The 13,574-nt window shown below is 40.3% G+C and overlaps 2 protein-coding genes across 2 annotated transcripts; both read left to right on the top strand.

Moving 5' to 3' along the window:
- The first annotated feature begins 934 nt into the window (after positions 1-934).
- On the top strand, positions 935-5,606 carry natd1 (protein NATD1). The gene is made up of 3 exons (XM_071533356.1): positions 935-1,109; positions 3,264-3,382; positions 3,867-5,606. The coding sequence occupies exons 1-3, from the start codon at positions 1,010-1,012 to the stop codon at positions 3,981-3,983; spliced, it is 336 nt and encodes a 111-aa protein (XP_071389457.1). The 5' UTR covers positions 935-1,009; the 3' UTR covers positions 3,984-5,606.
- A 3,625-nt stretch (positions 5,607-9,231) lies between these two features.
- On the top strand, positions 9,232-12,631 carry tmem11 (transmembrane protein 11). The gene is made up of 2 exons (XM_071533354.1): positions 9,232-9,294; positions 10,944-12,631. Exons 1-2 carry the CDS (start codon positions 9,248-9,250, stop codon positions 11,458-11,460), a joined length of 564 nt encoding a protein of 187 aa, XP_071389455.1. The 5' UTR covers positions 9,232-9,247; the 3' UTR covers positions 11,461-12,631.
- Positions 12,632-13,574: the final 943 nt, after the last annotated feature.

The raw sequence follows: 13,574 nt of genomic DNA, 5'->3' as shown, positions 1-13,574 counted from the left end.
ATGAAAGTGAAGAGAGGCAGGAAAGACTGGGAGAGAGAAGGTAATGACATGCCACAAAGGTCCTGGACTGGATTTGAACCCAGGATGTTGAGGTGACGTGGTATGCACCTTAGACCACTGAGCCACCAGAACGCCCCAGAAAAAGACTTTTTACTCACCAAAAAATAACTAACTAACTAAATAAATAAATAAATAAATAAATAAATAAATAAATAAATAAATAAATAAATAAGCAAGCAAGCCCAGAAGGCTACAGGCTATTGCCTTTGGCTTCTACCCTACTTCACCTTATCCATGAATTTTACATCTAGAAAGAAATGTTTGTCCAACACCAGATCTTGCAATGAGAGCTGTAGAAAAATGAATCAATTAATAATAGTATGGCCCAAGCACAAGTTGTGGATGCTAAAGCAGTATAGTACAAATGAATTGTGAGATGGAAAAGGAATAGGAAAATACATTAGTAAATTGAATAATAAAAAGTAAATGTTGAATTCCTTTTCAAAAATAATTTTACAAATTCATTCATGAATTCAGTAATTATTCATATCTTAAAGACAGAATAATGACAAATAATTATTGACACATTTAATCATTTTTATTAACACTTTTATCAATTGTATCAATTAAATATAAAATGAATTGACATAAATTGTTTTTTAAATGTATCTACTACCTGATCAATAATTATTTACCACTGAAGTAGTCTACAATAATTAGCTTGGCACCTTAAAGCCCCCACACAACATACAGAACTACAAAGCTTCACAGGTCTCACCCTACCCTAAAACTTCTCTTCCAGACGTGCATCTTCTTTGGAGCTTCCTGCTTCATCCTCTCCAAACATGAACAGCAGTTTCCATTGGTTTAACGTCACGTGACCTTACAGCTGATTGCCCTGGATGGAGTGTTTTGCTTCGGCCGTGTTGATCAATCTATGTGAGCCATTTCTGGCTAGCGACGTTGCAGAGTAACATAGCTACGTTAACGTCAACTTTAGGTGGCTATTATGGCACAGGCAGCACAAGTAAATGTCCTCGAAATTAACAACTCTCCAATCCAGGTGGAACACGATAAAAAACGTCGGCAGTTTGTCATAAGACTGAACGGTAAGTTCAACAACATGTAAACATCAGCACGCTAGCTGGCTAATGTTAGCTCACTAGCAAGCTAACGTTAGTTTAGCTTTCTTCGTTGCTAACCTTGTCGTCCTGCCCTTATTGATAACTCAAGCTGCCATTTCAGACACTGAAGCGTTATTCAGTTAATGTAGTCAGAATGTCAAGTCTTACTTAGATAACTGTCACTCTCATAATGTTTCGTATCACGAATTGATCCGAAGTTATACTTCAACAATGCTGCTGACTTCCTTAACTTATTGTATCTCGCTGTTTGGAACGGCGATAACTTTTTTCGTTTCTTTCAAGCAAATATCCAACCTTTAGTAGTATTCACTTAACCACATAATTTCTTTGACTTTATACAGCGAAATTGATATGAATAATTCTTCCAAGACAAACGAGAACCAGACCCCTGAAAACCTTCTTAGGAAACTGGGAGAGATAATACTCTCCCCGAGCTGGAAAAGCTTAAAATATTCTGTTTGGGGGCTTGAATGTATAATTATGTTATAGCCTGAACAGTGCACTCCTCATTTTCCGCTTCTGACTTCTTGTCAATTATCAACTTCAGTTATGCAGGTTTTGCACATTGTTGCAAATCAGTGCAAATTCTTTCATTAGGTACTTGATTAAAGTTTAATTTATTAGATTCAATGTATTCTTGTTCACTCTGAATTTACTTGTCTGAGCTTTTGGTACAGGTACAACAAAAGAAAATACATATTTTAGGCTGTAAAAGGTGTGTTTATATTTTCAAGTCAAATTATATATGAACATACCCATGATGATGAAATGCATTCCAGTTTGTATCTTTTAAACTGACAAGGCTACAAGGCACTTTTGTTTACTTATAACAAAGGGTTGTAATGGGGCCATTGTTCACAGAGTGAAGACACTATCTCTCCACCCAGTTACATATTCCTTTTGTACAAAGGCTTGACTGTCTACCTGGCTAGGTGTAATTTTCTAAGATATACCAGCTGCATGCTGGCCCACATATGCCCCATTCATTCATTGTCTTTACTTATTCCTATTGAGGGTTACGGGGGCTGGAGCCAGGTAATATCCCAGCACACCTGAAACTCTCTGGACAGTTTGACAGTCCATTACAGGACTAACACAGATAAACAATCACTCACATTCACACCTGTGAGCAATTTAGAGTATCCAGTCCACTTGACTTGCATGTCTTTGGACTGTGTGAGAAAACCCACATCAACACAGAAAGGGCCAGGATTCGCACCCAGGACCTTCTTGCTGTGAGGCCACAGTGCTAAACGCTGAGCCAGCATGCCACCTTGCTTTAAGTAATTGATCAATTTAGTTGGAATGTGTCTGTATTGAACAGCTTAGGGTATCACTTTATTTAGATAGTCCACTGTTGACTCAATGCATCAGTAGATACTCAACAGTGTGTCAGCTGAGTGTCAACAAGAATTGTTTCAGCAGTTAGGTATTTTCAGTTGACTATCAACAAATGTTCAACAAACTATCTGTAATTTATGTCAACAGTTAATTGTCTAGTACTTACTATTAAGAGACTGTTGGTAGACTGTTAACAACTTCGGTTAAGATTAGGGTTAAGTTTCCGCACATAAAACTTGGTTAAGGTCATAGGACAGTAAAGCAATTCACTCATGAAACAGTTTCATATGTAGGAATGTGTTTCTCCCCCTAGCTGATAGTCAACAGTTACTCAGTTGATGAAATATGTTGATCAGCACTTGAGATGCCCCTTAAAGCCTACTAACAGTTGGTTGAATACATGTTACGTGTCTGTTGAGACAAATCGCCACCGACAGTCAACTGACTCACCTCACAAAGCCACAAAATGCTTGAATGCACACTGAGAATACACACTCAATTTTAAATGCCCTGACTTTGTAGTTTATCAGGAATGGGTTTTGTAAAATGTGTGCTACAAGATTTTTGTGTGTAGGGACGTGTTTTCCATAGCAAGCAATTTTTGGGAATCCACTTTTTAAAGTTTTACCTGCTGGTGGAAAGTTATCTATTGTGTCTTTAAGTATTGTCAGTGTTCCCTAGTGAGGAGGGGTCAAGTCACTGTATGTATGCAGTATGAAACTGGGTGGAGACAATGTCTTGACACAACAGAGAGCTACAGCTTCTGTCTGCCCTCAGGATCTCATGATCGAGCCGTTCTTCTGTACGAGTATGTTGGGAAGAAGACGGTGGACTTGCAGCACACTGAAGTTCCAGACGCTTACCGAGGGAGAGGCATTGCCAAGCACCTGGCTAAGGTAAAGATTTTAGTGTTCGGTTTGTTTTACAGTGATTACTCTAATATAGGTGATGCTTTGCTTACACACATTGTGTAAATGAAAATAAATAGTTTGTAGTGATCTTTTTGGTAATTCCTTACATTTCGGACCTGAAAAATCTAATACCTTAATGTTCATTTTCTTGTTAAAGGGAAAAGTGGTATGTGCATGTGAACACAATCACACTGTCTGTAAAAGGTTAATCCACTTTATTTTAGTCAAAAGTACCTGATTTAGATGCTGCTAATGATGTTACCACTTTTAAGGCTGTTCATATACATGTACATATCTAGCAAGCATAATCAAGCACACCTCAAGTAGTTGAATGTTGAATGTACAGAATAGATTTATGAGTACTCAAAAGTGAAAATCAAGGACTGGTGCACCTCCAGAGGTTTGACATAAAATGTTGTGCGTTTCGTTGTTTGGTGAAATGCTCGTTATTTTTATTTTCTGATGGCAGGCAGCCATGGATTTTGTGGTGGAAGAGGATCTGAAAGCTCACTTGACTTGCTGGTACATTCAGAAATACGTCAAAGAGAATCCTCAGCCTCAGTACTTTGAACACATTTATCAATGACCCCACCAGGCACCGAAGGGGAAGGGATGGAAGGTGCAGGAAGAGACTCCCAGGAGAGAAATAAGGCCACATGCTTCGGGGTGAGAGGCTGATTTACAACAGAGGACCTTCCAGGCATTGTTAAACAAGACATTGTGTGAATCCAGAGGGAGCAGATCTCACGGTTAAGGCTTCCGTGAGGTGAATGTTTGGGCGACCAGTCACCGATGTCCAAAACACCGGGATACAGACTCACCAGAAACAGGAAGCGAATCATTATACTGTAGTTGGCTGCTCACGACCTTTTAGGAGCAAAAGCAAACACACCAACCAAAGTTGAAGCCTGTTACCTCAGCCAAAAATTATAAGGATGTATACCTAACATGGACTAGAAGCAAGGGTTAGACATGTAATGATAGCAGATGGGAGTCAAATCTTTTGTTGCAAATTTCTATCCTCTTTTGGACTCGCTGGCAGTGAGCAGTGGCAGAGGATGACACGAGTATCTAATGTCTTGGATGGAGCCAGTGATGGCTTCCCTGACACTTCACTGAGGATTGCTTCTCTTTTTTTGACACTGTTCTGATATCCTTTGGGTTTGTTTCATTTTTAAACTTCCATTCCACGCCTCTCTCAGAAAATCTGCTTTATCGGGCTGAAATGCTTAATCGGTTGTGAATGCTAATGCAGCACTGGAACTTGGATCTAGCCTTACCAATAAAACTGAAAGAGAGGTAGGTCTTTGGTATCTTTGAGCGATAGGCATGTAGTCGGTGGTTAGCAGAGGTATTTTTTTCTGTCATGTTCTTTTGAAGGCATTTGTTCATTATGCATTTATTTTCCCAAATGTGCTGTTAAAAACAAAAATGTATGTTAATTTGGTTTCAGTATCACTCCATCCACTTCCATTCGTCCCAGTAACAGAAATCTACTGTCCATTTTCAGGAATCATTATAAATTGATGAATCAAATGTAGATGGATGTGGAAACAGATCCTGACTCAGAACCAAAGAACACAAACTAACTCTGGAAGCGCAAACTTTCTTCTTTCTTTCAGGAATATGACAACGGATGGGTGGAACTTACAGATTGATAGTTTTGCTTCCCTCCATCTGTTGTTTTTTTCCCTGTCATCCTCAAGGTATTTTTAGTCCGCTGATGTCAAAATGATAAAGGTCATCATAAAGAGAATTTTTTTATTTGCAATATGGTTTAACACGGCTTGCCTATGTTGGCTCTTGAAGAGCTTTTGACCTTGACAATCTCCTTGTTGAGAGGAATAACACCTCAGGTTCCTCAACACTCCTCCCATGGCAGACATCAACATGCAAAAGCAGACTCCATCTACTTTCAGACTCGAGTGGTCATCACAAAAACAGTCACACAAAACCACTTTACGTTCATTAAAATTAAAACTCCTTCGGTTGGCACACACCTATTGCAAGGTATACACTAAGGCATTATCTCTTTTTCTGTGTGTGTGTGTGTGTGTTTTCTTGAAAGGACACAGCAACGCCTGTAGAGTTTAGACCAGCTGGCTCCACTAAATGCATCAAAATGTACCATCCTTGTTATGTTATTGTGTAACTGAAAATATTTTGTTTCTCTTCATTTTTGTTGTCTTTCTAAATAAATAACTCACTCGAATACTCATTAAATGTTATTCATGTCATAGTATGCATGTATGGCAAGGCAGACTAAGACACAATGTGGATATTGAGTTCAGTCTTAAATACAGCCGATTGTAAAGAGAAGATTTGATTCTGTACAGAAACTTTTCGTAGTCTGGGGCAACTAGTGATGACTAGTTGACTGTTTACACAATGGTCACTTTCTGAAAATACTTATAAATATTTATGTTGAATTGTGTTCACAGGAATATGAATTTAACCATATACTTGCCTGCTCCGGTCTTATTGAGCAGCCTGTGATGGCTTTCTGTATTGGATCTGATCGAGAGGATCTCTCCATCCAAAGGTTTTAAAAATACAGAAGTGATCATCGTCAGAGCAACGGTGGTTAATATTTTCAGCCAGTTCCCAGGGACACACCCTCATGTTTCTACAGAGATATTATTACTGTGCCAAACAAGAATTATTACTGTTGTGGGCTAAAAAAAAAAAGCATTTATAGTCAGATCTGTTTTGCGTTGGCAGTCTATTAATGTAATTTTGTTGTACTGGCTGTGTTGATACTATGTTTATGGTAGTATTTACAGCATTCATACTGTGTTTGAATTCAGATCTCAAGGTACCAGAATAGGCATGTAGTGACTACAGACTGGGCAAGGTATGGTTTAATTTTATCTCAGTTCCCTATTGAGGACTCTGGTATTTGTTTCATTGTTTCATTTGTTCCGAAAATATCTTGATGGGTGAAAACACTTCAAACACATGCACATAGACACAGTTGGCACAATACATCTCAATGTGTGCAGGATGGAAACACGTACCACATAAGAGAGGCAATTCAAAACTATGTATTAATCTTCTCTTTCAATAAACACATGAATCGCACCTATTTAAAGGAATATCAGAGCTATTTCCAAGCTCCAATTATGTGCCATATCTTGCTTACAAAGTATTGGGCCGCTACATTTAAGTCAGTTTTGAGCTATTTTTTCACCACTGGAAAATTGACAAATGTATTGACAAAATGTAGGAAACCTGAAGCAGTGATTTCACATCAATAAGCTTTGATTGAGACGCTGTAGTGAAATTTGGCCATTTTGGGGATGAGATGGAAATACTTTTTCTGCAAATGGCTGAGATAGATGGATAAGACATACTGTAGTTATCTCTAGCTACATAGACAAGCCTTGCACCTTCAGGAGGTCAGAATAGGTTTTATACAGTGAGATAAAACTAAAAAGATGGGTGTGTTCACATTCAAAGGGCTGCTAAGGCCACATGAATTACACATGAATATGAACGGGATTTTTGGAGCCACAGGATCCTCTTGACTTTAGCTACATGTAAACACCATCATGCTGGAACTGCTGGTTGAACTTGGACGCACTGACAGAAGTTATTTTGTGCAAATGGGAACCTGCCTCTCACACCCCCCTCTCTGTAAGCAGTGGTTCCCAAAGTGGGGTCCAGGGACACCCAGGGGTCCACCGGGTCCCCAGAAAAATAAGCAGTAGTTAAATTTCACCACTGTTTCACTTCCTGGAAGTTAGCACAAGAATATGTATAAAGACTATTTTGCTCATAGTTTTCACTCTCCACCCTATTGGTATCAACTCACCTACAGTATGTACAAGTATATACTGTAATTCAATACCAAGTCATATCTAACAACAAAAATCTTCTCAGATGGGGTTCCACAGGACAAAACCTTTAATCTTATTGAATGGGGTCCATGGTCTAATGTGGATGCATTTGATATGAGAACGTTTGGGGACCCCTGCAATTGAAGGATATGTGCTCTACACCCTGTATAACAATCATTACACATCCTGCCACCTGTGTACTTAAGTTTGCAGCTGATGTTGGGCCATGCTGGCGGGCTTCATCACCAACAAAGATGAGGGCAAGTCCAGGAGAGAGGAGATCCGTCTTGCATTATGGTGTGCTGTTAACAACTTGGAGCTGAACACTCTCCAAGCTGTTGAGATGGGGAGTGACTTTCAAAGAAACCCGCTTGATCATCTCCCCTCAGGAGAGTGATAGTTCAATTCTGAACCCAGCTGAGACACTCAGGTTGTCCTGGGGACGACTGTCACCAACACACTCAGATGGGATGAGAACATCTGGTTAATGAAGCACACCCAACAGATGTTTTTTCTACAAGCATCCAGGGCCAATGTATAGGTCAGTGATAAAGCATTCTCCTTTTAAATCTGGCATCGCTCTAGTTCTGCCTCCTTCCATTCCAAGGACAAGCTGCGGTGTCTTGTCCCCACTGCCCAGCAGGGAATTGAACGCCAGCTCTCCTCCGTCAGGTAACAGCATGACAGCAGAGCAAAGAAAGGGGCAGGAAAGGTTGACATTAACAATGGCACCTGGGCAACCCTCTGCTGTAAAAACCTCTTTTCTGGGAGATGATACCAGTTAATTAAGACCAAGACCATGTGTCTCCTCAACAGCTTCTGCTGAGAGCGATCACCACTCTTCCCCACGCTCCTAACACTCAATACACCTAGGCCTCTCCAGTGGAAGTCAGGGCCACTGGTTTTTACAATGCTCCAACTTGGGTGGAGTGGGTACTCAAAGGCACACATACTGTAATGATTACAGTTGATTACATGCACATAATATTCTGGTTATTTGCCAGATACTCGAGTATTCTGTTTATGAGCTAGCATATCGCATTTACAGTAACTCAATTAAGCTCTTTATGATGAGAAACCCAAACATGACATTTTGGGATTTACTGGGATTGCCGCTGTTCTCTTCAGGGGGGATGAGCAAGCAGATTCCTCCAAAAGTCAGTCCTCACCTCAATAGTTTTTAATCACAAACTCAGTTTTCAAGATAGACAATATTCAGTATATTCACATGTGTAGGGATGTGTGTGATGGGGACACGATGATGCAACAGCTTACCTATGAGCTTGTATGAATAACACAAATTAAGTTTTGATGATGAATTCTATGCATCAGCAGCAAGTAATAAATTCTGTTATCCATGCGTAGTGTAGCTCCCTGGATTGTAAAGTTGTCACACTTGCTGTTGCTGGTATTTGCATTTTAAATGATGAGACAATCTGGAACGGAGCCATTAGTTAGATCCAAAGAGCTTAAGGTTACACCACACGGACGGCAGCTCATAGTGCACCGAGACACAAACACAGACACAACTCCAGAGGTTTGAACAGCGCACAGTATGGGTGAGTACATGGGAGTCTACGTGGAAAATACAATTCATACTAAAAACGAGATAAAGGGACACTGGATATGTTACATGAGCTGTGTATCCGAGTTATGTATGCAATGTACTTGCACAAATGACACGGTTTGTCCTAATCTGTACCCCATAGCTTTGTCCTTGCGTTCAATTGGTCATTCCGGATGTTCAGTGTTGATGTACTTGATTACTTAATGTCTGTAAATGAAAGTACTTCCGTTTATTTTTGTTGGGTTTATGAAATGTAGTCTGACCTCTCTCTGTACATGCATTATAATAAACTACGTAAGAGGCATATACCCTGCATGAATGGCATCATGGGAATTGTAGTGCGTAGTTGCCCTTGAATGGTGTTCCTAGCACATTAATACACTACATTACGCAAAATGCTCAGTGTCGTAATACGTCAGCCGCAATCACTGTTGTATCTCCAACATGGCGTCGCTGGGAAGGAGGCGCGGTGTCCCAGTAAACAGGGAGAGGTCAGTTACTGTACATCTTTGCCATTTATCGAAGCTCTTTTAATATGGTAGTCTGACTTCCCGATGTCATTGTGTGCCACGTCCTGAATATGCATATCGTTTGGGCTTTGGAGTTAAATACCAAGGCGACAAGGCTGAATTTATCCATTGGTTAGCTAACGTTAGCTGGCTAACGTGAACAGCTAACGTTAGCGAGCAAACTAGCTAGCAGCTCATGTGATGTTTTGATTAACATTGGCCATTAACTGTTGGAAAGTTGCGTTTAATGGTACGTTGATGCGAATATTTGCGTGATATTCCGCGGCTCACCCGCGTGTGTTAGCTTAGCTAGCCGCTGTGTTTGTTGGCCTGTTATGAAAGTAAAATGGTATTGAACTTAGCTGGCCAGTCCCCCAACTTTCTACCATGCAAGCTAGCTAGCTAACGTTATCTAACCAACGCTTAAATCAACTTGGCAAACTTGTGTTACTTTAAACGCTATTAACCAGTAACACGCCCTCAGACCGCCTTATCTCCTTTCTCCTTAAGTCGATGTCCCGCCGTCCTAAAGTTGAATAAGCTTGGGATCCGACTAGTCAGAAAACTTGTAACACTGGGGTTGCTTGCCATCTTGTCACCATCCATTGAAGGCCTCAGACTGTTCCCACTGATCAAGATATTTGGAAGTCATAACTGTTCCTGACATGTTTGAAGATAATTTGAGATAAGTAGTTGAAGATAAGCAGAGAAATCTTTCAAATTACAGTGGTAGACATATTCGAAACAGTATTTTACCAGTCGTTGAATAATAAATTGTCCAGGATATGGTCAAGCAAAACTCGATACAATTTGAAAATTGTATTTATCAACCCTGGAAACCTTGTGGGAATTCATACACATACACAAACTACATAAACATTTGTTCATCACACGCATCTCATATTCAGCTGTCAAATGTTTGTTGTAAAGTTTGGTTAATGGATTCAGTTGAAAGTTGCAGATAGGCCAAACAAGACTAGAAGACACTGAATTTAGCTTTTTAACAACAGAATTTATCATTTTAACAGAGGCTGACAAATGTTGGTATGGAAATTTCGTTGTATTTTGATTAGCAAAAATATGTAGAAATAAAGTATGTATGTAATCCTGCACTGCTAATTGATGCAACACTTTTTTTCAGTAGAAGCAGATGTAATACAATGCAAACTATCCAGGGGGTGGTATATGAAGTAATAATATATGATGAAAGAGTTTATGCTCCTCAAAAGGCAAATTTGAATAAGACATTTGTGTTTCCTGAATTTTGAATGAATTTTGACTTACACCATTTTACAGCTAGTAGGCTAAAACATAAAGGTTTTGAGAAGATATACGCTAAGCAATGACATTTCCTCTCACCATTTTCTAGTTGCTTTATTTTGTACCGTATTTTGTACCTGTGTCACATTCTGTACTGTAGTCTTGCTCTGTCTGAAAGGCTTTCCATTTACCCTGTCTAAAGAAAAACTTAAAAAAAAAAAAAAATTCACAGGTGGACTGCCCACAAAAAAGGAGCAGGTTGGTGTGGAGATTTGGTGAAACAAACCCACTGCTAGATGTCATGATTCTTGTTATTCTAATCTAATATCTTTTCTCTCACTGTTCCTGCCCATTTTTCTGTTTCTGTGCAGGGGAGTGATGGCGGCGACAGACTGCTACATCGTGCACGAGATCTACAATGGGGAGAATGCGCAGGACCAGTTTGAGTACGAGCTGGAGCAGGCACTGGAGGCCCAGTACAAATACATTGTGATCGAGCCCACGCGCATCGGCGATGAAACGGCCCGCTGGATCGCCGTGGGCAACTGCCTGCACAAGACGGCCGTGTTGTCAGGTGCCGCTTGCCTCCTGACGCCGCTTTCGCTGCCACCTGAATACTCGCGCTACGTGGCGTTGCCCGCCGGGGCCCTCAGCGTGGCCTGCGCTGCCCTCTACGGGATTTCCTGGCAGTTTGACCCCTGCTGCAAGTACCAGGTGGAATACGACAGCCAAAAACTCTCGCGGCTGCCCCTGCATACGCTCACCTCTTCCACACCCGTGGTATTGGTACGCAGGGATGACATCCACAGAAAGAGACTCCATAACACGATAGCACTGGCCGCGCTGGCCTATTGCGCCAAGAAGATCTACGAACTCTATGCGGTATGAGCGCACTCGGAAGAGGGTTTAAGAACCAACAGAAAAAAGGAAAAACAACAAAAAAACAGAACCTATCCACCCCCAGAAGTAAGCAGAGTGGACGCCATGATCAGGCCCAGCGGTCAGCTCCACACACGTGGGGGGCGCTTCCATTTTGAACTTTGATTGATCAGAGGGATATAGTTAAAACTAAAAGGAATTGTTTTTTTCCCTTCCATTTCCTTTACTTGTATGTGACAACAACAGCACACTTATCTCCATAGTACCCTTGCGCCTCCTCCCCCGCGCCTCCACCTGCCTCCTTGATACACACCAAGCTAGTGCACAAGGGTATAGAAGCAGTTCCTGTGGACTGAATCGTGTTGCGGTTGAAGCGGACAGACATGTTTTGAGTACATCCAAGCTCTTTGCCCTTTCCCTCGTAGTTTTACTGTACCCCTTTCTTGCTGATCAGTACATCACCCTTTCATTAAACATTAGGATATTTCAAACTCACCTTTCTGTATTTTATTTTACTTTTTTCATTAAATGGATTCTACATGATGTCCTGAAGAGGGCAAGTAGCAGCACCTTATTTGAGATTGCGTCTTGTTCATGTAGATTTTCTTGCTCAAAAAGAGCAAGTGAGATCTGAAGTCACAATGTCATCATCTGGTATAGTAAAAAAATACAAGCTTCTGAAATTCACATTTCTCAAATGTACAGGCAAATTGCTTCCAATAATGGACTCTGCATCAAGATCAAGCCAAATCCTCTGAAACATTAACTACAGACACTTGTGGACACTACAGATAATAATTCAACCAGTGGGACCAGATATATGTACACACTTGTGTACATATATCCAATGGTGGTTATTAGTTGCTGTGTATATCAATAGTTTTCATATTGTTGGTTCCAGCAGGAGGTAAAATTGATTATGGGATAATGGCAAATGAGTGTCATGGATGAAGTAATCAAACTGCTAAAAATTTAATGAGGAAGTGGAATCCAGATGCAAGTTGTTGATATGAGTGAGTGTGTAGCCACATTATTGTCACTGATGAAGCCAAATAATATGTCAGTGTCCCAGTAAAAGTAGAAGGGGATTATTGACTTTTCCATGTGAAAGTTACTTCTTTGACTGCAGGAAGTGTAATGTAATGCAACAGGTCCTGAGCAAATTAAAACATTTCATTGTGGGTCAATCTGTAAAAAGGTGGAGAATCTCTGGTGTAAATCACTTCAAAGGGTTAGACAACAAAAATAATGTATCAAAAATAAGATCCACGTGTACTCTCACTTCAAGGTTTTAAAAATCAGGGTGTTTCACCAAAAAGGTGTGATCATACATATTGCATAACTATTGGGAAACAACTGCAAGCTGTGAGGAACAGACAGGCTCGATGGGTAGAATGGAAATGTGAAAGTCCTACTTTCACTTTATTCAGGATATTTTTTCTGATGTTCAGTAGAACTTTCTGACATGAATGGAGAATCTAACTTAATCAGGGGAAAGTGGTACACAACTTGTGTAATATGCCCTGTACAATATTTTAGGGATTACAGTAGAGTTGCTGAAAATTGAGCTTGTTTAGAGGCAACACTGCTATTTTTAACAAGGAAAGTCACCACAGTACTTGACAAAAGTATTCGTTCAACTGTTGGAATTCATACATCATCACATTAAGTGCCCTTTTTTACAGTGAGGGAAATACTACCAAGTCATTTTAGGGGAAAGGAATGACAAATGTACAAACTTCCCCAATGTGACTGTAGTCTTAAGGAAAAAAACAACTAAAATTCAAAATATAGTGGGTTTTTTTCTGCCTTAGAAAATGGTGCTTATGAATTGAATTGCATAGCTGCCAAACAGTTCTGTAACAATTTGCGAGAGGCAGCAGCTCCTCAGATCACTGTGACCTCGGCTGCTGGTTTCAAGCTGCAGAAGAGCAAAATAGGTTACAATCTTGGCTCTGTTTTGGTCACATTCACTATGCCAGCTCAGCCGTGGTTTGTGGTAGTTTTGTTGGAGCTGGGAAGCCACTGGCACAAAGTGTTTGAGAGAGCACACATGCTTTTTCTAAATATTGAGTTTTAAACCCACTCAGGTTTAAATTGAATAAAATGGCATGAATTTATGT

The sequence above is a fragment of the Centroberyx affinis genome, unplaced genomic scaffold, assembly GCF_046629955.1.
Source record: "Centroberyx affinis isolate AG114_WGS23_722 - 3 ecotype Tasmania unplaced genomic scaffold, CSIRO-AGI_Caff_v1 ptg002360l_1, whole genome shotgun sequence".
Lineage (NCBI taxonomy): Eukaryota > Metazoa > Chordata > Actinopteri > Beryciformes > Berycidae > Centroberyx > Centroberyx affinis.
This window is presented reverse-complemented; position numbering and strand designations above follow the sequence as displayed.

Coding starts and splice junctions, on each gene's coding strand:
- tmem11 (XM_071533354.1), top strand. CDS start 9,248: ATGGCGTCGCTGGGAAGGAGGCGCGGTGTCCCAGTAAACAGGGAGAG. Junction 9,295..10,943: donor GTCCCAGTAAACAGGGAGAG/GTCAGTTACTGT, acceptor GTTTCTGTGCAG/GGGAGTGATGGCGGCGACAG.
- natd1 (XM_071533356.1), top strand. CDS start 1,010: ATGGCACAGGCAGCACAAGTAAATGTCCTCGAAATTAACAACTCTCCA. Junction 1,110..3,263: donor GTTTGTCATAAGACTGAACG/GTAAGTTCAACA, acceptor GTCTGCCCTCAG/GATCTCATGATCGAGCCGTT. Junction 3,383..3,866: donor TTGCCAAGCACCTGGCTAAG/GTAAAGATTTTA, acceptor TTCTGATGGCAG/GCAGCCATGGATTTTGTGGT.